This window comes from Catharus ustulatus, chromosome 4 (genome assembly GCF_009819885.2).
Source record: "Catharus ustulatus isolate bCatUst1 chromosome 4, bCatUst1.pri.v2, whole genome shotgun sequence".
NCBI lineage: Eukaryota > Metazoa > Chordata > Aves > Passeriformes > Turdidae > Catharus > Catharus ustulatus.
In genome coordinates, this window is record NC_046224.1 from 23,083,694 (window position 1) to 23,106,830 (window position 23,137).

At 47.2% G+C, this 23,137-nt stretch overlaps 1 protein-coding gene across 6 annotated transcripts; it reads right to left on the bottom strand.

Annotated features, from left to right (window-relative positions):
• L3MBTL2 (L3MBTL histone methyl-lysine binding protein 2) lies at positions 1-18,318 on the bottom strand. Of its 6 annotated transcripts, none has more exons than XM_033057840.1 (18): positions 17,549-17,631; positions 16,681-16,799; positions 15,895-16,162; positions 15,547-15,680; positions 14,725-14,839; positions 13,674-13,753; positions 12,270-12,387; positions 11,808-11,942; positions 11,060-11,148; positions 9,244-9,475; positions 8,455-8,534; positions 7,936-8,040; positions 6,354-6,501; positions 5,442-5,524; positions 3,526-3,760; positions 2,705-2,770; positions 1,660-1,782; positions 1-841 (listed from the first exon to the last, which is right to left on the bottom strand). In XM_033057840.1, exons 2-18 carry the CDS (start codon positions 16,744-16,746, stop codon positions 732-734), a joined length of 2,187 nt encoding a protein of 728 aa, XP_032913731.1. In that variant the 5' UTR covers positions 16,747-16,799; positions 17,549-17,631; the 3' UTR covers positions 1-731. The 6 variants fall into 6 exon arrangements, with proteins under 6 accessions (XP_032913731.1, XP_032913729.1, XP_032913733.1 ...); XM_033057838.1 differs by having other exon boundaries at positions 14,716-14,839; XM_033057842.2 differs by lacking the exons at positions 16,681-16,799; positions 17,549-17,631 and adding an exon at positions 17,861-18,318 and having other exon boundaries at positions 14,716-14,839.
• Between the last annotated feature and the right edge of the window lie 4,819 nt (positions 18,319-23,137).

Consider the following 23,137-nt stretch of genomic DNA (forward strand, 5'->3'; position numbering starts at 1 on the left):
GGAAGTTGTGGATGCCTCATACCTGGAAGTATTCAAGGACAGGTCAGATGCGGCTCTGGGCAACCTGGTCTAGTGTAAGGTGTCCCTACTCACAGCTGGGGTATTGAAACTACTCACAGCAGGGGTATTGAAACTAGATGAGGATCTTGAGATCTTTAAGATCCTCTTCCAACCCAAACCATTCTATGATTCTATGAAAAAAGATCTCACTTCTTCAGCAGGCATCATCATCTCTTTTTGTTTCTTCACCTCTTTCTACTCTTCCTGTCCTGATTTTCTTGGAGTTTGCAGCCCATAGACCAGACAGTATAGCACCAAAGTCCTATGGGGGCAGCTGCTTTCCTGATAAATCCTGTACTCATGTTGGACAGCAGCTTGTCACCTCCAGCCACAGCCAAGAACCCAAACTGGCCTTTTGTGCTCCAGCAGCCTCTTTCCCTCTTTCGAGCTCCTGCTCCAAAAGGTGCCTTCAAAATCAGGCATGCACAACCACAGAAGCCACCCTAGTCATGCTCCTCAGCATGCCTGCAGTCTTTCTGCTGTTTCCCAGGGCTTAATATTACAAGTCTGGGGGAAATTTCCTTGCACACCAGGAAAGCAGAGTTATGATGCTGCAGGGTGGTCTGCTTTAAAAGAGGAAGGTCTCTTTGGTCCTCTATTTCCCTTTGCCAGGACCTTCCCTAAAGAGCCACAAGATGAAGCTGCTGTGGGCAGCTAGGGAATGCTCCAAATCAGTCTGTGTCTTCCTGCTTTATGCTGCTGATGGGAACAGGAAGCTCTGTCTCTCCAAATTCTGCATCTGAAGGATCAATGGTTTCTTCTTTCACCCGCACAGCAATGACTAGCAAGAGACAGACAGAGAGAGGGAAAAATAAGTACATAAAATCAACCCATATTGACTTGCATTGTCTGCAGCACCTCCAAATCAGCTCTGTCAATGCAGGTACTCAAAATGCCACAGGCCCTGGGGCCTGTCCACTTCCTGAGGGTCCCTTCACCATAGGCAGCCCTGTCATGCCACTGCAAATCTATCCATGGTCACAGCAGCAATCAGGATGGGACTAAACCCTGGCAGCATTCAGCTGCTGGCTCCCAAAAACAGCTCCTAAGGGAGGAAAAGCAGGTGTGGTCCATTTTCAATCTGCCTGTGTTCAGCTTAAATGAATAGAAGGGGCCTTCATGACTCTCCAATCCCCATGTGCACGAGGCACTTCACCCACCCTCCTTCCCCCTACCCACTAGGGTTGGCAGGTGACCCAGCTGCTCTTCTGGTCACCACAGCACAAGAGACTGTGTTCACATGCTGCAACAGCCCTTATGGGGATTGGGATGTGACAGCCACCTCCGACACACCCACTTTGTCTCTCCTCCCTGACCTCACACAACCAGAGTGCTCAGCAGGGCAGCCAGGCCCTCAGCAGGCATTAGCAGCATTGAGATATTGAGCACTACTGGTCTCACCAAACCTTCTCGGGAGGCAAACCCTTCCAGGGAAAGCAAATGTTTTCTACTCTTTGGAATCTCTCTGGAGGAGTAGGGAAGGATATTTGACATGCTGCTGCCTTTTCCTGCCTGTGGAGGCATCCATGACTTAGTGACCAAGAGGGTGTACAGGGAAAGGTGGATGTGGCAGCAGGGTAGAGTAACTCATTCCCTTACTCTCATCAGGTGCTGGTTCTGGCAAAGCCTGGCTGGTAGCTTTTGCTTCTCGTTTTGAATTCGTGGCAGAAGGCTTCTTGACAGTCTGCTTGACACTGCGGGCTTTGGCAGGTAACTTTTTTCCTTAACAAAGAGAGATAACAGAGTGTGAGCAAAAGTGTGTTTCTCTTCCCCTGAAAAATCAGCAACCCTGCTCCTCCGAGAAACCACAGGCCAGAGACCAGCACAACCGAACAGAAAGCTACGTGGTCATTAGCTGCCAACTGGTTAGGCAACAGAAATTGCCTACTGGAGAAAAATTCTAGTCATCATCTCAAAATATGCTCCTTCATGCTCTCCTTCATTAAAGGCAAGGCCCTTCAGCATGTGTTTAACTTCCAAGGAGCAGGTCCTCTTGGAATCAGTGTGGAGTCAGCTCTGCTTACCTGTCTGGGTCTAGTCCTAGGCAATGAGCATTATTTGCTGCAAGGCGCAGATGTTGTAACTGTAATGTTCTGGTTTTTAGCTGACCTTTTTATTTAGGTTTAAAATCTTTATATTCTTTCAATTTCCCTCCACTTCCCAGGAAGAAATTTTGTCTGCCTACATGATTTGCCACAGCTGCTCTAATAATGACAACAACAATGACAAGATGAAACAATAAAATGGTTTTTCCTGGCCTCTTCAGCCATCTTAACGCCTTCTTTCCCTCAGCACAAAGCAGAGTTGCTCTCCAGCTACCCTCCAGCGGCAGCAAACATCTCCCTCTAACCATGGACACAGTAGGGAAAGCAGCACAATCTCACACCTGGAAGCAAGTGCCATATGTACCTCGGCCAACAGAAAACAGACTGCAAAACAGATCCTTCCCACACACAGCTCTCTGCTCTTTACGTAACAGGGCAGGTAAGAAAGATGAAGCTGTGTAGGCAAACCCACAGCCAACTGAGGGCATCCACAGCAACACAAGGCCTCTCTCTCCTGCTCTGATGGGACATGGACAGGGTTCCTCTAACTGGGCCCAGCCTGCGAGCGAGCGGGAGGGCACTGATCAAACATCACTCACTCTTCTTTCCATAGGGTTTCTTCTTCTTCTTGGGCACCTCCTTGGCCTTCGCTGCAGTTGTGGGCTCTGTCATGGAGACGAGAGGGAAACGAAAGCCAAGTCCCATAACCAGTAGGTAACTGGGATGAAGTGACATAAGCGAGAAACAGATATACCCGTCCCCCCAAGCCAAAGCCCTCTTCCCAAGACAACCTGCTGAGAGGAAAGCAAGACTCTAGGGTAGTTGCTCTCTGTGTTTCCAGGTGAGGTCCCAGGGCAGCAGGCTGGGGCAGCACAGGGGAGAGAGGCCCAGTACAGACTTGGTAGGGGCAGTAAAGAAACAAGATTCATAGTCTGGGACAAGAAGGAAAACATCTGCAAAGGTGAGGCAGTGGCCTCCCTGTGACAAGGGAAGGAATGAACTCTTGAGAGGATGCTCTTACCTTTTACAGACAGAGCCAGAGAGTTGATGAAAAAAGGGAGCATGGGGTGAGCTCCTGCAGCTATCTGGCTAAGGTTATAGAGATGCTTTATAAAAGGGAGCTGTGCAGGGATAGGACCACCTGGAACTCTAGCCAACTTCCTCAGGAACAATTAATTCTCTGTTGGTGTGGGGGAACAGAGCCAATCTCAGAACTCAGGCTGTTTTCTCCCCATCAGGCTCCTCCCTCTGCCAGCTGCTAAAATGTGGCAACAGAGGAAAATTTATGGCAGCCAGTGTAAATCAAGGAGGCCATTTGCTTCTCCCTACAAGGCCCAAAACTCAAAGAAGCCATTCACACAGCAAAAGGAAGGAAATCTTTATCTCTAGCATTAAAATTCACAGTAAAATCTTTAGTCACCTGGAACCACTGGTGGTTGAAGCTGGTAGCCTGTCAGCTCACACCATCCCACAGGATAAATGTCTGGAGACTCGCAGTCCACCCACTGGTCATACTCATTGTCCCAGCCATCAAAATGGATGCTAAGGAGACGTTGGACTACACGCTTCACCGTGGCCACACAGATGAGCCGGGGTTCCATCAAGTCCACTGCCTCCACCTTCATGCCTGCCTTGAAGCCATGGTTTGGACAGTCCTGGGTGCAGAAAAAATGAAAATGTGAATAAAGAAAAGCCAAGGCCATTGCACTCAGTCCAAACCCATATTGACCAACATCGCTCTCACACAGGCTGGCCTCCAGCCTAAAGCAAGCAGACAGACAACAAGCCCACAGATCCAAGGCCAGCTGTGTCCTTGGTCAATCTCAGCCCAGCCTTTAGAAGCAAGATCCTGATGTGTGGGGAGCAGCAGCTCAGGAACACACAGTCAGACAATTACCTGACATATCCCTGGGAAATCAGAAAGACCAGCATAGGCCCAGGTGCTGCAGCAGTTTTGTTGATGTAAAACAGCTCCCATCCTCCACCCAACATGCCAGCCACGCATCCACAGGCAATGAGCAATGCAGAGCTCACCAGGAGCCTGGAGCTCACAGAAATACTAGAGAATCACAAGTGACACTCAGAGGGACCCACAAAGGCAAGACACTGATGTCCCAACTTGGGGAGCACATACTGCTGGGCCTTTGAGCTCTCTTTAAAGTGCTGACAGTCAGGAAACTGCAGGCCAATAGAGACTGCATATATTGCATATACTGCATATTGTCTATCCTGACTTCAGGAAGGCTTTTGACACTGTCTGCCATAAGAATCTCATAGAGAAGATGATTGAACTATACACGTTGGAGCAGACACAGCAAGATAGCCCGAAAACTGGCTGAGTGACTGAGCCCATAGGATGGTTATTAGTGGCATGAAGTCTAGTTGGAGACTAGTAATTAGCAGTGTACCCTAGGGGTCATTACTGGATCCAATCCTATTCAACATCTTCATTAACTCTCTGGATGACATGTCAGAGTGTCATATCAAACCAAGCAAGCTTGCTTCTGGTAGAAAACTGGGAGGAGAGACAACATACTAGATGGTTGTGCTGCCCTCCAGAGGCACCTTGACAAGCTGGAGAAATGGTAGAATCCCATATCTGCAGAGGAAGAACCCCAGGCACCAGCACAAGCTGGGGGCAGACTGACTGGAAAACAGTGTGGCAGAAAATGGCCTTGGAATCCCAGTAGACATGAAGTTGAACATGGGTCAGGGATATGCCCTTGGGACAAAGAAGGCTAATGGTAAGCTGCTCTCAGCAGACCAATGGAAGTGACCCTTCCCCTCTGCTTGGCACTGATGAGGCCACACCTGCATTGTTTCCCAGTACAAGAAAGATGTGGACATATTGGAGAGAGTCCAGCAGAGGCTCAGGAAAATGATGAGGGAACTGGAGCATCCTTTCTATGAGAAAAGGCTTAGAGAGTTGTGACTGTTCATCCTGGAGAAGAAAAGACTCAAAGATACCTCATATATGTGTATAAATGCCCAAAATGAGGGTGCAAAGATGGAGCCAGATTCCTCTCAGTGGTGCCCAGTGCCTAGACCAGAGTTAATAGGCACAAACTAAAACACAGAAGTTTCCTTGTGAACATCACGAGACACGTTCTACCATGAGTGCCAATGAGCAGGGGCACGGGTTGCCCACATGGTGGTAGAGTCTCCATCCATCTGGACATGGTCCTGAGCAATCTACTACAGGTGACTCTGCTGTAGCAGGGATGTTGGACAAGAAGTCACTTCCATCTCAGTGATCTTGTGACAGCCAGAGCTGCTGCACTCTTCCTTGCTTACTCCAAGCATCACAACACGTCATTTCTTCCTGGCAGTACTCACTGTGTTGAAGAGACGTGATGGAGCAGGTTTTGATTTGGTCTCTTCCAGGTAACGTTCCCAGTTGAATGTCTTTGCATCATGCCCTGCAGAAGGAAGAAACACTAAAAGGTAAAAAGGCAATCACTGGGTAGACTAAATGGGACAAAAGGCAGAGTAGGCAGGAGGAGGCATAACAACTGGTTGCAGAGTAGGTCAGAAAACCAGCACATACAGCCTGATCTTGGACATAATCCTAGTGCATCGATTCCATAGGAGTCCAGCACCCCTCTCCAGCAGGCAAATACAGAAAAGTGCAAGTTGCAGCTCTGAGCATTTGTGTCAGCCATGGACCCAGATCACAGAGAAAGGGGAGGACAAGTAGCAAGTAGGAAGCAGTATGTTCAAAACACACCACTAAGGCCAATCTTTCTTTCTCCCAGCAGCAGGAACATCAAAGGAAGATGGAACAGCACTGCACAAAAATGTTGCATCACAGAAATTTAGAGTATTGTTGGGTACGGCAAGATGAGGCAACAAAAACACTCCCAGGGTGATAGTCTCTTAGGAGTTTGAAGAAATAAATGCACATCAGATCTATTAATGGAGAAAAGAATACAGATGACTCTGGACACTTTAGCACTGACTCCTGCAGCAATGGCTCTACCCTTCCCACCCTCCTTGTTCTTTAAAAGCTTTTATTCTGTTCAGTTTGGGGATCATACACCTCTCCCACTGATCTGCCAGGAGCTAACCAAGACTTGGTATATGGGCAGAGCTCAAACAACCTGGGTCTCTGAACTAGCCCTGTCTCCCCAAAAAACAAGCAGATTGGGACCTTGTTTTGATTCATCTGAACCTGACGCCTCTCAGAAATGCAACAACCATCAGATTCTGGATGCAGGTTTTTACCACAGGGCAGAGTCCAAATCTCACCTTTTGGAGGGGTCAATTCAATGTTGTTCCTCTTACAAAAGTTGGGAGGGAAGATGGCATGTGAGGAGGCATGATAGCAGAACCAGTCAGAGCCATCATCAGACGTTGCTCCATCAATGCTGATCATGAGATACCCATCCAAGAGAACCTGGGATGGGAGTGAAGGCATGAGTGTAGAGCTCTAGTTGCTCTAAAGCCTCTCCTCCTCACAAAAGATTCTCTCTAGAGTCCCTGCATATTGATTGCAATTGCCACTAGACAGTAAAATGCAATGTTACATGACCCAAGCTTCTCCTTGTGGGCAACTGTCTGAGGCCTAGGAGAATCCAGCCAGGATTTTTCCCAGGCTGGATGAGCTTTGCTGTCACGGTTCTCAAGGACAGGAATCCAAAGCAAAGATTACACCTGGTAGCATACATGACTAATGTCATGGAGTGTGTTTTTAAAAGGGTGCTCCTCCTCTGTCCAATGAACTGTCTGTAAATTGTTTTGCACGATGTATACTATTTAAATCCGTGATTTCCTTGAATAAATGCTCTTTCTTGCTCTTGTAAGAAAGTCACCATGTTACTGTGCCTTTTCACTGCTCAGAACCACATACAGTAACATCTAATATGTTAGTCAACACAAGCTAATCCTCAAAACAGCAATTTCTGCAGGACCGGGACCAACACTAAGAGCCCTGTGAAAGGACTATGTGAAAAACCCTAAATGGTCAGGAGCTCTGTTCTCCCCCAGAAACACTTTATTGACAGCCCAAAAAACCTCTACACCAGCCAGATCATGAATTTGTTACTGGGTAGAAGGGCAGGAGCACCACCCTTGGATTTGCTACTTCGTACAGCAACAAGACTTGTCCCATCCTGTCACTCAGTGATAATTGGTGTCTAGCAAAAGCAATAGGCATGCCTGTCCCAAACTCTGCCATTTCCAAGCAGAGGCTGAAGGAATATTTTACAGACACAAACAGCTCTAGCATCCTAAACTCCAAGTGTCAAAGTCTTCAGCTTGCTGTGAGGGCAAACAGCTTGAGGAAGCAGGAAAATCCCAGATGGATGCTATACTTCCAACATTCAACACACTTCACTGAGGAAATCTGGACAAGAAATTTACTTCTCAACATTAGCCCAAGAGTAGAGCTTACAACTACCTCAACAATAGAGACTGATGGAGACACGCCCATCCTCAGCTTCCTTGTGCTATTCCCCACATGGAGGTCACTTCACAACTCTTCCCTTCTTTCCACAGGGACCTCTCTATGCTCTTTCAGAACTGGAGAACAGATCACTACTGAATGCCCGAGGGTGGAAAGAGCGTGGTTGCCAATCACACACACTGGACACTAGCTGGCAGACCAAGCATGCTCATCTTCATGCTGTCCATTTAAGTACACATGGACATTGTCAGAGCTGTGGGGTAACCTTCCAGTTCCCTCCACACAACAGTTGTCTGCCTCTCTTGACAGCCTTCTCTGCTCCCCCATGCAAAATCCTACCTGGTCTCGTTAATTTGGAAAGATCTGAGGAGAAGCTGTATTATCTCAAGAAAACACAGCAGACTCCCTTAGGCTTACTGAACTTACCTTGCATACAGTGGCCACACAGATGTTGCCCAAGTTCAGGGGGTCAATGGCTTCCAGTTTCATGCCTCGCTCAAACCATCCACCTTCAGAATAGACAGCTCGTACCTAAGGGAGACTCTTGTTTAACATGTGCTGCCAGGGTATGGGACAGTCCCATCCTGACACCAAGCACAGCAAGTACAAATAGGATTAGAAACTCTTCACTTGGATCAACGTGGGATGGGAAAGCAAAAATATTGAAAGAAACACAAAAAGCCAGCCAAACCAGCACTATGTTTGTGTCAACAAAACTCTTGCCATGCCTCTGGTCAGTCAGAGAGCCAAGCCCAACTGCTTTCAGCTTTCTAGTTTGACCTGCTCCTGCTTAACAACAGCCTTGACACCCTAAATACCTTACTGCCTTTAGCTATAAGAAAGACCACCCTCAACAACCCCCACAGCAGCATGTACGCCCAAGCAAGAAGCGCAATCACTGCTTCCCTTCTTTGTGACCCCCACAGAAAGGCAGACTTCTCCTACCTTCTTAAACAGATAGGGGACAGCATCACAGTAAATCTTCCGGAAGGTGGGATGGTTTGCCATGTCATTACGTTTTTCTTCTGTGAGGAATGGAAGAAACAGAGAGGTAAAGAACCTGCAGCAACTGCAGTAAGAAAACAGACTGGTTATTAATTTTCCTGTGAGAGCTTAGCTGCTATAATCCCCCTCATATAAGACCATTTAATAAAAAGAACAGGTCAATCCCTCTACACTTTTCATAAAATGGGCTGTGATGAAGGGCTTGCTCAAAAGCAAACGGCTCCACTTCTTGAGCACTACTGATAACACCTCTACACGCAGCTGTAATCAACAGGGAGAGGCAGTAAGGAATGGAGACACAACTAAAAGGATCAGTAGAGCTCAAGTCTTGCTTTTTTCTTTGTCTTTTACTTTGTCAGAGTAAGCTGATCAACAATTCCTCTTGGTAAGTTCCAGAAAAACACAACCCTATGGCATTCAGTGTTACAGAAGCCAGTATGAATTTCCTCAAAAAGACTATAAACATCTCTCATGTTGCAAGGTCTGCATTCTCACACTAAGGGACAGACTGCCTGCTTCAGGTAAGAAACCCTACAGTCCCCTGTTCTGATCTGTGATCTGCTTTTATCTATCCAGATAAAAAAACCAGCAGACACAAAAGTAAGCAGACTTCACCTGTTAGATCTTGAGGGAACTGCTTCACTCCCAGCATGCCAAGACTGGTGTCAATAGCAGGGTTCAGGCAGTTCCCAGCAAATCAAAAGATGGTTGCAGTGGCCTGATCCTTACCTGTCTTCTTTATGTCATGGCCCACTCTCCGTGACCAGCCCACAGGATGGATGAGGGGACTCCACATGTGGCACCAGAAGTCATCATCACTGTCACCGTCCTCATAGAGGAGTCTCAGCCTGCCCCCAATTACTGTGTCCACCACTGCCATACGTGTCTGGGACACGTGGTTCTTATCCACCACCTCAACCCGCATGCCCTGCCGAAACGGGTACTTCATGCTCTCCGCCATCTGGCAACAATCAACAGACGTGAGATCAACCACAGTTCTATAAACACTCCACAGAACAGCTTTCCCCACAGACATGCACCCTGGTAGTGTCCAAAGCTGACTAGGAAGGCATGCATAGGAGTTGGTTCATTGCTGGAACAGGTAGCTCGCAGCCCCAGATATTACAGTGTGGCTGGGCACACACCCTGCATCTCCCTTTTGTCATGAGGCCTCACAAGAGCTCCCCCAGCCCAGCCCAGCAGCGATGCCCAACCACCACCTGTAAATGTTCCCAGTGAGAACTTCTGTTCATGAGAAATAAGGAATTGTGTGTGCCTTTTGCAGTCCATGAAAGAGATCACAAGGGTTTTGAGGGCGCAGTTAGTTGGAGGTGTAGCTTCCCAAAGGGCAACAGATTTTTAGTTGACTTCAAAAGAGGTTAGGTTCTTATTTTCACCTTTTTATTCTGATCATAGGTTGAACTACGTGATGATCTATCTGTCAACTCCACATCCAAAACCAGTTACTTTGCAGACTGACCCAAAGGCACAGGCATGTGGTGTCACTGGCTGCTTTCTGACTTTTTTTGAGATCTTCAGTTTGCTCATACAGCCCTGTCCTATTCATCCACAAATACCCAATGGTGTTTATAGAAACCCTGACATTTTGGAACTGAGATCCCAAGATGCTGTACAGCAACTAGGAAACACAAAACAGATACCCAAACCAGCCTACACCTGAATCCAGAAGAACTTTTAAGCCGAGATCTTCCCCTTCTACCTCCTGTTTATTAGGTGGGAATAGAGATACTGAGGGGAGAAAGACAAAAGCAATGTCTGTTTCCCTCCACCACTTCTCTTCCAGCTACAAGCTGAGGCGCAGGAACAAGCAGATATAAACAACCTCTTATCCTTCTGAGAAGCAACATGGGAAGCACTAACTGCATGCAGATCTCCAGCTCAGTGTCATCACGTACCTTGCACACAGAACAATCTATCCTCTGCCTTCCTGCCTGCTGTCTCTGGGATTGTCTTCCTTATCTTTCCAAAGCTCCTAGCCACTGAAGACCCTCTTCCCTTTAACAAGGTCTAATCTCAGTGCAGGCTAGACAAAAACAATCATGAGAACTATAAAGATGCCAAGGCCATGGCACTTAAAGGAAGCCTGTGCCCTTCTCACTCCCTGCAGGCTGCTTTTCTACCCACACTGAAGGCAAAGTTTTTTGACTCTAAGAGCTATTCCCTGGCACTCAAACAGGGCAGAGAAAGGCCAGGTTGCAGCTGCACTGGCCTCTCCCTTGAGCAAAATGTCAAACCTCATCCCCCAGTACTTCCCAGCAGACCGTGTGACAACAGCTTTTAAAGCCTGCCTGTGACCCAAAGCAGACACTGTTGTGTTGAGAGGGCATGGAGGCTGTGCCATCCATTACTCACAGCATCATGACAAGTATCTTAGAAGCATGTGGAAGCACTCATTGCCCCTGCCCTGCCCAGGTTTCAAGACACACAAAAGTTGCACAGATCAGAACCAGAAGAGACATGTTGAGCATATGTCTTGACTTCAGCTTCATTTCCCCCACGCAAAATGACAGCCTCCCACATTTACCTTCATGTGGAAATCCACTGGGATGGTCCTAGCTCCCACCAGCTTTTTCATGAGGTAACTTCTCCAGTCAGTGTACTTGGCATGGATAGCTACATATGGGCAGGGAAAAAGTCCATCTTTATGACCAAAATAATTACCGCACCACACCTTTCATCTCTCTGACAGCCCATTAGCACTAAAAGGCCTTCTTCACACTCAGATTCTGTACTCTGTTTTGCCAGCTTGCCCTCACATCTGGCTGAAAGGATCACCATTACAGAATGAACTGGGCCAAGCAGACATTCAACTCCACTAATCTAGATGAGGAAGTGGTAATACAGCAAAAACACATGAGCCATATCAAGCAAATCTCAGCTTGTCACTATTCCACTAAACTGGCATCCCTCTCTGAACTGCTAGCTGTGCAGGGACTGGAGCCACTGCACTTACTAGAGACACCGCACAGGATATAGGATGAAAAAGCTCCCCCGAAGTTCAAGTTCAGCCACCATGTGGGTTAGAAGGAGGAAAAGCCACCTGCATTAGCCCCCACAGGTCTGACATCAGCTCTGCATGCAGCATCCACAGGTCCATGACAGGGGGATGCAGAGGGAGCAGTCCAAGCAGTCTCCAGCTTTCCAAACTCAAACTGCTAATGGTAACAAATGGAGCTGCAGTCCTACATGCAGCACCTGCTCCCCTGTGCTAGGCATAAACCAAAGCTTCTCCATGCCCAGGCACATGCTGACCTCTCTTGCCCCACACTCACTTTGTGGTGGTACCAGGATTTTGCTGTTGATGGCACACCAGCCAATGGGGTGAATATCCACTGTGCCCAAATTGCACCAGAAGTCATGACCAGCATCGTTCTCAAAGCCCTCATACCGCAGAAGGGCCCTGTATCCTGCCAGGACAGAGGAGACACCAAAGTCATTAGAGGTCAAGAATTTGGCACCATAGGTTTAGTACCCACAGTATGGCCTTCAGAGCTCCACATAGGTTACCAGAGCTTCTCGAGCAACTATTCCAGTAAATTGCCCAGCAACCAGAAGAGGAATCACATGCTGGTTTCCTCTCACTCTTGCATCATGGTATTTCCTGCTCCAAAATCTCTCAGCAGTTGTAGAGTCCAAAGAGCTGCTGTTTTGCTTGACCAGCTACCCTTAGCTCTCTAAAGCTTCCCTCAGAGCTTAGATGTGCCCAGCTGTCAAAGATTACTTTGGAGACTTACCTACAATTTGGATGACAGATGCAATCCAGTACACACGGCTGGGGAGCACAGCATCACTGTTCAGCACTTCCACTTTCATACCTTTCACCACATCATCCCACTGATCGAAGAGCGGCACCTGAAAGATTGAGGCAGCCATGTTGGGAGAGGGATGTGGGAATCAGAGCAGGCTTCAGGCCCTTCTAGCTTTCAGAGACATGTCTCAGGCAGCTACACTTTCACCTTAGATACAGGCTTGCATGCCTTACCTCTCCTAGTTCTGCCAACATCTTGAAATACAGTTAACTGTCCCAAACATCTCATTGGGATGTACACTGATGATCCCAAAAGGCAGAATACCATACAGCAATACTTGACTGTTTCACTACCAGATGTCCTATTATTCCAAAGTAGCAGCCAACATTCCTTTATAGCATAAAAACACTTAACAATCAATAAAAATGCCATATCTGCCTGACCTAGACTTAAGAAAAAGGAAATGTTGTCACTATTATCAGACCACAACTCAAAAGGAACATAACAAGTCTTATAAAAATTGGACATGCTGGAGGGGCAGTCACTGCCAGGCTCACATAAACTGAATTCCTCTCTGCACATGACCCTGGGCTATACTCAGCCATACAAACTGCAAAATTAGCTTCCCACTATCATCCTCAGTCAGAACTAATTCTGTTCCCAGTCAGCACCGAGACATCGCTACTGATGCCTAGAAAATAGATCTTTCCAACAATGTTAGAGTGAATACAAAAGCAAGCCTCTACAAAAGCTTTCAGGTGACACATGACAAAAATCACATGCGGTATAATAACTCTACAATTTTTATAAAGTTAGTCAATTAGTATACTTATCATCTACTGTCAAGTTATAACATTAGTTGGTTAGGTAATAATTCCTGGGGTTCTGACCCACTGGAAGCAGTCCAGAGGTTTCTTTTGCCCCTCTTTCATTATGTCTGGTTCATATTCTGGTTGGAAAACAATGTTCTTGTAGTTGGTTCTTTTCTTAGAATAAGACTACAACATTTCTGAATATGTTTATGAAGTTGACTTACTGTTCCTAAACATAGGGAAGAAGAATTGGAAAAATACTAGAAGCTACAGCCATGCTTTAGCAATCTCCACTCCAAAGCTACAAATATATGAAAAACATAAAAAGCTAAAAATCTCAAGCATCACTACCAGCGGTGCTTCTATGAAGTCCCCCTGTGCTTCCTTCCCCCCAAATTCCTGGACTCTGTGAGACTCCCATTCTCAGCTGCAAGAAACCCTAACTTCTTTCCTTGCATCACCTGGGTCTCAATAAGCCCCTGATGGGCCTCTGCTCACCACCTGTCTCAGGAGCACAGGGCCCCATGCATATGACACACCCCGAGTGCCCTGTCACACAAAGCAAAGTAAAACTCACATGTTTGAAGCAACTGACAGGAGCTGCCTTGTAGCCGTGCTCCTGCAGGTACTTTCCCCAGTCAAAGCCCAGGACGAGTGCTACAAGCAGACATGAGAGCAGAAAATCAGATGAGATCACAGAACAGGCACAGAGATCAGTTACCTCTAGACTACAGCCTGCAGCCTCCAGGCACTAGGACACAGCACACAGGGATTATACATTCCACTGCATTTTCTGTGGTGGGAAACTAGACCTTATGTGAGTGCATAGTCACTAATCCCCACAGGAGGCAAAATATATTATTAATCAATATTTGCTGTCACTTGCTTCTGGAAAAGGGGGAGCAGAGAGGGCAATAAAAGGGGTCAAGTCCAGCCCAGGGCTAAAGCACTCCAGGGAGAGTGCACCCTTTCACATTTAAACCACTTCACATCTTTGCCTCTCAGCAGTAACACTGCAGGGTCATATCAGCAGCACTTGCTTTCCCAGAGGGTGCTGAGAAAATCAGAGATACTAATTTGAGAGATTAATCCCACAGTCACTCCTGGTTGAAGGCTACAGCTCTGCTCCAGCAGCAGTCTGCTCAGGGATCACTACCTGGTGCTGCCATGCCCCAGTACTGCCCTTTTTCCTAACACAGTAAGTTGCTGCTCCTTCAGCTGCAGTGAGTCCTTATTGCTTAAGCTGATCAGTGAGTGGCTTGGGGCAAATATAACTCCCCATGAGCAGCGGGGCAGCAAACGGCTGGCAGAAGCAGGAGACCTCTAAATCACCTTTGCCAGCAGAAGTCAGCACCTCGTGGGTGCTGGGACCACACAGCTTACACTTCAGGTCAAGTCATACGAGAAGTGAGGATGAAGCTACAATAGTGGATGGGCAGGAAGAGGAAAAAAGATGTGCCCTGTGTTCTACCAGCCTGTGTTAGAGTGATGCATACACGTCATACACAGCAGTGTACCAGAAAGGAGGAGGAGGAGGACTGCAGAGCTTACAGCCCTCAAGGGGTCCCCATTTCTGTGACTCCTGCAGCTGCACCTCCTCACACCTCACCTACACTCACCATCCTGACCTGTCAGTGTCCCATCTGCGAGCTGTCCCGTGCCCTGCGAATGGAGGAAAGCCCCAATCTTGGCTGACCAGGATGCCTTGTGCAGAACTTTAGCTTTCTTTGTTGGTGGTTTCCCCTACAAAAGAACAAACATTAGAAATATTAATGGCACAGAAGAGTAAATCACCTCCTGCAACTGGGTATGCAGCTCTTCCTTGGGACAATTTTCAGATTATTAATATTCATTAATGGTCACAGGAACAAGAAACAGCAAATAAAATATCAGTGTGCCCTTTCTTAGCTTTAGGGAACACCACCTTTAAGCTGTCATGTCTTTTCTGGGGACTTCAGGCAGGAAGAAGCCACTGGGAATGTCAGTCTGATATTTAATTACAGAGCAATCACCTACCTCTACATACAGACACATCCTGCTCCATCCCCAGAAGAGCTCACAAAATTATAAAATCTCCCTGAAGAGCTGGAAGTCTGCCTTCCTGAAGTTCAGGAATGTGACTTTACTCCTTAGCTGACCTATATTCCTCAAGATTGAAAATTCCAGCAATGCATGACCACTGCAGCTGGAGCCACTGCCTCCAGTACTGACATCCCCAATTAGTTCACTCACTTTGCTGACCATCATATCTACTGTTGCATTCCCTGTGCTACAGCTGTCTATTCCCTGGCTTAAGAAATTACTTCCCATGCATTCCAGGAGTCTCCTGGATTACCTACAACTTGTCATGCTACTTTTTGCAGGTATAGGGGTGATTGAAGTCCCCCAGCATGACAAGACCCTGCGAGCATAATGGAGCCTGAGAGACAGATGGAAAGGTTTTAACTGACCTGCAGTCTGGCCAAGATGCTGGCCTTTTTGGAATTTGAGGAGTAGCTCCTGGAGCAGGAGACACTACAGAAACGTTTGGTCTTGGAGAAGAAAGCCTCTCTGGTGCCCACGATTCCACACATTTCACACACAGCTGGGAGAAGGAAGGCCAAAAACGTGAGCATTTGGCAGAGTCAATGCACTACAAGGACAAAGCTGAGACCAGCTAACTGTCATTATACAGAGCAGATCCCCCACATAGCCCATAAAATGCAGTCTGAAGCCAAAGCTGCTCCCAAAGCATCTCCAAGGTACAGCCACACACCCTTCACTGCCCCTGAAGATGTTTCAGGCAGCACAGGCAGTACCTGGCTCGGAGCCACTGTCTTCTGTGAGCCGGCCTGTGGATGGCTGCTGCATCAGAGAGGTCGAAAGCTCTCCAGCTTCCCGGTCTGCCACCTCATCATCACTAGACTCCTCCAGACAGGAGCTGCTGTCACTACCCATGCTGCTGTTGTAGCACGTGAGGCTGTCATAACCCCCAAAGATGTCCAATTCATCATCCTCCTCATCATCATTGCCTTCCTCCTCCATCCGCTCCAAAGGTGAAGTTTTGTGGCAGAAGGCAGACACCAACTACAAAAAGAGCCAGTTTGCTTTAAAATAGACATTTTACACCACACTGCGCAATAAACCTGCCTTTGCTACTGTGGGAGGCCGTCTTGGTCCAGGGAGTGACCTCAGGGTGAACAAGGAGTCCACATAACAACCCCAAAGGCAGGACACTGAATGCCTTTCCCCAGACAGGTCCTTTTACTGGTATTCCACAGGCTGCATTCTGCTTCCCAAGAGGAAAGTGCCACAGGGTTGTAGCTAGATAGAAAACAGCTTGAGGAACATGGAAAAATACAGGGCAAAGCACTGCCCATGCTGATGAAGGACAGATGAGATTGTGTCCTTCCAGGCAATTTTCCTCTCAACATAGTTGCACAGCACCACAGTACAGACACAACCACAATAAAGCAAGCACAGGCTTCCAGAACGAGGCACAAGCTGAACATTCCTGCCACCACAGCTCACAAGACCAGCACATCCTGGAAGTCAGCAGAGGCATAGTCAGCAGTCCATAGCTGACCTTGGTTCAGAAACTACACCTGCAGGATAGCAGAACGTTTGCTATAAGTTCTTGCATAAAACCAGATGCCTCCACAGCTAAACATCTTCACTAGCTCTTTGTACTTGCTGTTACAGCAGGAGAGCTGTGAGGAAGAGACTGAAGAAAGAGCACAGAAAAACAGCGTGTCTCAGACTAGAACAATCTTGAACCAGGCTCCAAAAAGCACAAAAGAAGCTGGGAAAAGGTGTTACCAACTCATGAAGGAGCAGCAAGAAGTCACCATCAGTACAGGAAGTGATGGAACAGAAAGGCAGATACAAACAGCTACATGAAGCAGGATACAATTGTTCCTCCAAGTGGGCAACAACAAAAGATCAGCAGCAAGCCCATCACCTTCCAGTGCTAAATTCCTTCTGATCCCTGGCTTCTGGTTATCATTATAGAGTCGTGGACAGGGAGATCAGACTTCACTCACTGCTATCTCCCCGCATCCTCCCCGGCTTTCACACAAACAGACCCAAGGTTGCTCCCTGAACAAAGAGCTGCTCTACTGCGGATCCACGTCCTCAGACAGCATTCCTGACATCCGAAAGGCCTGAACTCCTCTAAAAACGAAATATTTTCATCGCCTTCTAATCCCTGTGTGGGTGCACCTTACACCAGCTCGTAGGATGTGAGCACCACTGTCTTCCACAACAGGACAACAGGTGAGTGAAACTTGTGAAAACGCTACAAGTGCCCAGAGCTGCCAAGCAAGGGCAGCATCACCCGAAGCCTCCTCAGGAAGTTGAGGGGGACGCAGGGGCCCATCCCGCCGGAATCAGACGGACCCACCGTCGCCCCCAGGAGCATCCCAGCCCGGGCCCCAGCAGAACCACCGTCCCGTCCCGTCCCGTCCCGCTCACTTCTCCCCGGTCCGGCTCCATCGCTGCCCGGACGCGGCCAGCCCGCCTCACGCGCGTGGACAGCGTCCCCCGTTAGCTGTGCGTCTGATTGGTGAGAGCAGGGGAAAGCACAGCAAATCAGCGGGGAGCTTGTTCCACAGCGCTGCCCGCGGGGCACGACGGGAGCTGTAGTTCTTTCACCGCGGCCAATGCTGCTCGCGGCGGTCCCGCCCATGAACAGGCCAGGCCCCGCTGCCGCTTCCCCGACCCCGTTCCTGTTTGTAGGTCGGGATTAGCCCGCTCGGTTCTAGAATGGCTTGGATTGGACGGTACCTTAAAGATCATCCAGTTCGAACCCCCTGCGGAAAGCAGGGTCGCTTTTCAGTAGAGCAGGTTGCTCGGGGCCCCATCAACCTGGCCTTGAAACATTCCCAGGGATGGGACGTCCACAGTTTCTCTGGGCGACCTGTGCCACTGCCTCTCCACCCTTACCATTAAGAATTTTTTCCTGTATCTAATCTCAGTCTGCCCTCTTTCAGTCTAAAACCACTACCCCTTGTTCTGTCACTACGTGCTCATATCAAAAGTCCATCTCTCTCCTTTTTTATAATCTCCCTTCAGGTACTGGAAGGCTGCAGTGAGGTCTCTCCAGAGCCTTCTCTTCTCCAGGCTGAACAACCCCAGCTCTATCAGCCTGTCAAGAAGCTTATGTAAAGGTAAGTCCCTGAAGGCAGTTCTATTTTCCACCTTACCCCTTTTATTTTGTTATCACTGTCACCGAGTTGATGTTGTAGGAGGGAAGAAGAAAAAAGAAAAAAAAAAAAAAAAAAAGGCTGTACTGTACATTTCTAGTCTTTATGAAATGGTGCCTTGGGTTTTAGCTTTTATATTTTTCAGATTCTCTGCTTCTTACTGTGTAACTCTGAAACTTCATGTTAGGTGTTAGTAAGTTCTCTTCACAGAGTGGTTAGATAAAACAATCCCTTCCCAGCTAGAGAATCAAGGACAACTAGCACCCAAAAAGCATAAACAGCAGCAAAGGAAAGGGGGCAAACAGGGGGCTGATACTTCGTTGCCTGGAGCTCTGGTTGGATAACTGACCCCAATATGTAGATGAACCAAAACTTATAAAAGTGTAAAGACTTGTGACCGAGATCCATTTGGATTTGACTTGGGTGTAGCTCTGGCTGGGCTCTTGCACTGCCAAAAGTGTATCCTTTCAATAAATACCTATTTTATCCCTTTTGCTCTGTCTGATCTCTGTTCCAGGTCAGCCCTTCCAGGCATCAATAGGCTTTGTCGTGAGTGGCTGAACAAATAATGTGTGAAGCACAACTCAGTACAGTTTTAGCTGCAGGTGAGAGTAAAGCAGCATGGAAAAGGTTCATTGCAAAGGCTTACCTTACACGTGGATTGCTCTTCCAGACAATCCAAAGGCTCTAACATGAGGCTAGCCTGTTGGTCTATCCTTGTGAAACACACTGAGAATTGGGATAGTGGTCATAGCCCAAGTACAGAGGGACAGTGGCAGGGAGCTGGCAAAGCCAGTCTGCAGCTTGATCAGCAAATTTCCATAGCATCAGGGATTCTCCACATTCAGGTTTTTAAACAATCCTCCAGCAATGTTAAAACTAGAAAATTGTTTTAAGAAATATAGTTAATAATGAAATAAATCATAATAACTGTTATTCCCTTGTAAAGACTGCTAGATATTGCACACCATGAAAAGACACAATACAAAATTAAGGCTCATTAAGTCTTTCTACTGTGATAATCTTTCATGGAACACATTGTGAGCTATAACTGGTGTGCATCCCCTGCTCCCTTCCCAGAGTGCAACAAGCAGCATTGCTGCCTTAGGTCACACACAGGCTGGCTCAAGGCTTTTTGAAGGCTTAAGTAGAAATGAGTTCTGTTCCCAGTCAGCACTGAGCCGTTGCTACTGATGCCTAGAAAATAGAATGGCACAGAACAAACTTAAAGCAGTCCCCACACCATGGCTGTTCATTTTTCATTGCGGTTCTAAATAAGCATTTTCAATAAATAATAGCATTTAAATACCTGAATTAGCTTCAATTTGATTGAGGAATACTTATATTCTTTTCAATAATAAAATCTCTGTTATGTAACAATAATCATAATAACTCTGTAAACTCCTTTCTTTAGGGAGAGAACAGCACTAAAACCCAACACTTAGATTAGACTTCACCTTTCCCATCTCCTTCCCTACTGCTGTTCTGGGCTTGGTCTGTGTTTTGACATCATCTGCAATAAAAGTTTTAGAAAAGATCAGTATCAAAGGGCCGCTGTCAGGTGCAATGACAGAAGGAGTCCCAGCTGCAATGGGAGGGATTATTGCCGCAGGACAGGGGGCCAGGCTGCTTCCTCAGGCACTCAGCTCCAAGGTGTGCAGCTTTTTGTACTTCAGCATCTGCTCTGTCCCTCATTACCATAACTTCCTTGAGGAGCTTTGTCTCACTGGCTCATTGCGCTTGTCTACTGGTACTGTTCTCTCTGGGATGCTGAGCTCATGTTCCAGGTCCCCAGGCTTCATAAATTCATTTGCTGCTTCTCCCGAGCCTCCTTTTTCACTTTTCTACTCAGTTATTTCAAGGAGCTCATGAGAATCCTGGTGTTCCAGGGGCCTTTTTTCACTTGCAGCATTAAGTGGCAGCCATTCGGTTACAGGACTTCCAAATTCTTGTGTGCAGTGGGAAGTGGCACATGGCTTTCATAAGGCTTCTCCTAGTTGACATAGTGAAAAAACAAAAGACATTGCAGGGTTTAATTTCTGTCATGAGGACTGGGAAGGGAACCATTTTGAAGAAAAAGTACAAGCCTTGACTATACATTCACAGTACTGTCTTTGAAAAAGGAAAATATGGTAGATGAGCTTGGAAAACCAAAAGCAAACAGAAGGAATAATAGAAGAAAACACATTCTGTTTAACCTTCGGCAGACTAATTTTACCAAGGTAACTGTGAAATGAAGAGAGGCGTGTCCTGCACTATGTAAGAACAGGCAACAGCCTCCTTTCAGGTGGGAGATTTGAACAGTTGCTGGTTTTCCTTGTCAGATCATCCTTAATGTTACACTGATGTTCTTCTGCACTTACAGCCACTTGTCATTAAGTTACACTGTACTATAGACATAGTAATTGAGCAGTGAATAATCCAACTCCAGACACAACAGGCAACCCAGTTGAGGGCACAAATACGTACTTAGCCTGTCCTTCCTTGCTATTTTAGTACCACATTAGATCTTTTTTACTACCACATTAGATACCACAGTATATATCAACACAACTCTACATACAAATACTAATGAAAGTAAATATTTTTGTCCAAATTTTAAAAACTCAAACAAACAAACAAAAACCCCAAACCAAACCAAAACCCCATAAAATAAATAAACCCAGTTCCAAGGCTGTCCTGATAAGGAGAGGGAAGAGTTAACTTCCTAGGAGATAAATCTCAGTTTGAAGCATTTACCCCATCCCAGACCCCCAAGAAATCTGGCTTTTGCAAGCTGAGCTGTGCTGCCCCTCAGTCCCTCTGTAAGGAAGGACCCCTCGATCCCTTTTCAAGAAAGACATGGGGCACCACTATGTCCTGCCAGGTTACCTTCCCCAGCAGAAAGGACAGCCTGGAGCAGTAAGTCCAGGTAATGGCAGAAGATATCACCATCCACAAGGCCTGACACATAATATGCAGCTTACCAAGATGGAAATCCCTTTACATGTCCTTTTCTGAGTCCCAGTTAAGGGCTCTCTCTCACTGTTTGTGGTGACATGGGAGAATTGGGCCCACCTGGCCAAAAAAACGGCTTGAAATCCTTTAATACAAGCTCGAACTGAGATAACAGCAGGCAAACAGAAGAGCACCTGAGGTCTTTTGTGGGTTTTTTTTTAACTCATTAGTTTGGAGTTCTAACTTCTGGTGGCTGTAACTAAGGCTGTGGATGTGGTTACAAGCCCTGGCAGTATGGATGGTCATAGACCCAGGTCATTCCTCAGGCTGCTCTGCCTTTCCATCAACAGGCCTGCTGATCTGATACATCTGCTGGATGCTCCCAAAGCCCTGGTCACCACGACATTGTACTGGGAGCTCATTTCAGTGCCACACTGGTGTGGGACAACACAGACAATGGAAAACAAAAGTGAAGAGGAAACAAAATTAAAGACTCCTTGCTTTTCAGGGCAACAGAAGCTCTGGACTTTCAGCCAAAGTAGCAGGGCTGGCAAAGAGTTTTCTTCTGGTAATGACCTTTCAAATCCTGCTATTGCACTGGGGACTGTGGGGACATGAGGAGAACCAAAATACCCACTTGTCAGTGCTTGTTGCATCCCACATAGCTCTGTGCTCCCAAGATATGCCAGAGCCTGCCACCACCCAGCATACCTGGGGAAAAGCACAGTCTGAGCTGTGCCAACTTCACCCAGAGCTAGGAAAGGCTTTAAAGATGACTGAGATAGATGGTGGCAACAGTAATTTCTCCACCCACCCGAAATCCACCACACTCCCACCAAATCCACCAGAACCACGGCTGATTGCCCATAAGCTACCCACAGCATCAGTCATGGAACAGGTTTCCCTTCCAAATATCCAATATCCCCTTCAGGAGAGTTGAAACCAAGACCCTGTTCTAAGGGAGTGCAACTGAAGCAACTTGAGCAAACCATCAAAAAACATTTCTAAACAAAATGTCAGATCACAGGCAAATACTGATGCACATGCCACACCTGCAAGGCTGATAGAACAGCTCAGTAGCCATGATGCAAGTACAGATGTTGCTGAGATCCCTGTGATCCCTGAGATCCCCTGTGGATGTTGTGATTTCACATTTTTAGGGGCCAGGCTAGGATCTGTCTCAGGCAGGGATCTATGACACACAATCTGCTTTGTCAAGCTGAGGGAAGAAATGGCTCCTTGGGCAAACTGGCAGATACCCCAATGTTGTAGGAAGGCAGCTGCTGAGAGGGTTTGTAAAAATAAACATTCCCCAGACAGAGCATCCTGTGGCTGGTCTTCAAATAAAAGCTCATTTTTAGGGTAGGAAGCCTCATCACACATAGGCAAAACTGGTCATTAGGAGCAGACTCTTCTGGCTGCTTCTGTCAGGTTCACTACAGGACCTGCTCCAGACTGTCCAGAGAGGCTGGGCTGGAGTCCTTGAGTTTGGCTGAATCTGGAAGCAGCAAAAATACCATCTTGAAAACACGCGGTGGAGTTTCTTGCAGAGAAACTGTGTATCACACACTGGAAAAAGCACTGGAAAAATGAAACAGACGCTGGAATGGCTGTCACTTGTCACCATCATTTACCTCAGCCTTGTCATGGTGCTGCTACTTCCAGTAAGAGGCCACAAGCTCTGTGTTACATGGGGCTCTGTCAGGCTTTGCCTGGGCTTGTCTTGGCCTGCCAGGAGCTGCTGTAGCTTGTTTTACTGGTACAACAGTTGTCTAATGACCAGGTGACTGCTCCCAACATTATCTTGGGTTTTGTGCAATTATCTAGTGTTTGGGCTACCCAGTACAAGAGAGACATGGGCATAGTGAATCCAGCAAGTGGGCAGCATGGCAATGAGAAGACTAGACCCTATGTCAATTGG

Excerpts from the sequence above, each read along its gene's own strand:
- L3MBTL2 (XM_033057838.1), bottom strand. The coding sequence starts at position 16,746 with ATGTTTAGCTGTGGAGGCATCTGGTTTTATGCAAGAACTTATAGCAAA. Across the intron at positions 9,476-11,059 it reads CAGTGGATTTCCACATGAAG|ATGGCGGAGAGCATGAAGTA; the intron begins GTAAATGTGGGA and ends GATTGTTGCCAG. Across the intron at positions 3,761-5,441 it reads CATCACGTCTCTTCAACACA|GACTGTCCAAACCATGGCTT; the intron begins GTGAGTACTGCC and ends TTCTGCACCCAG.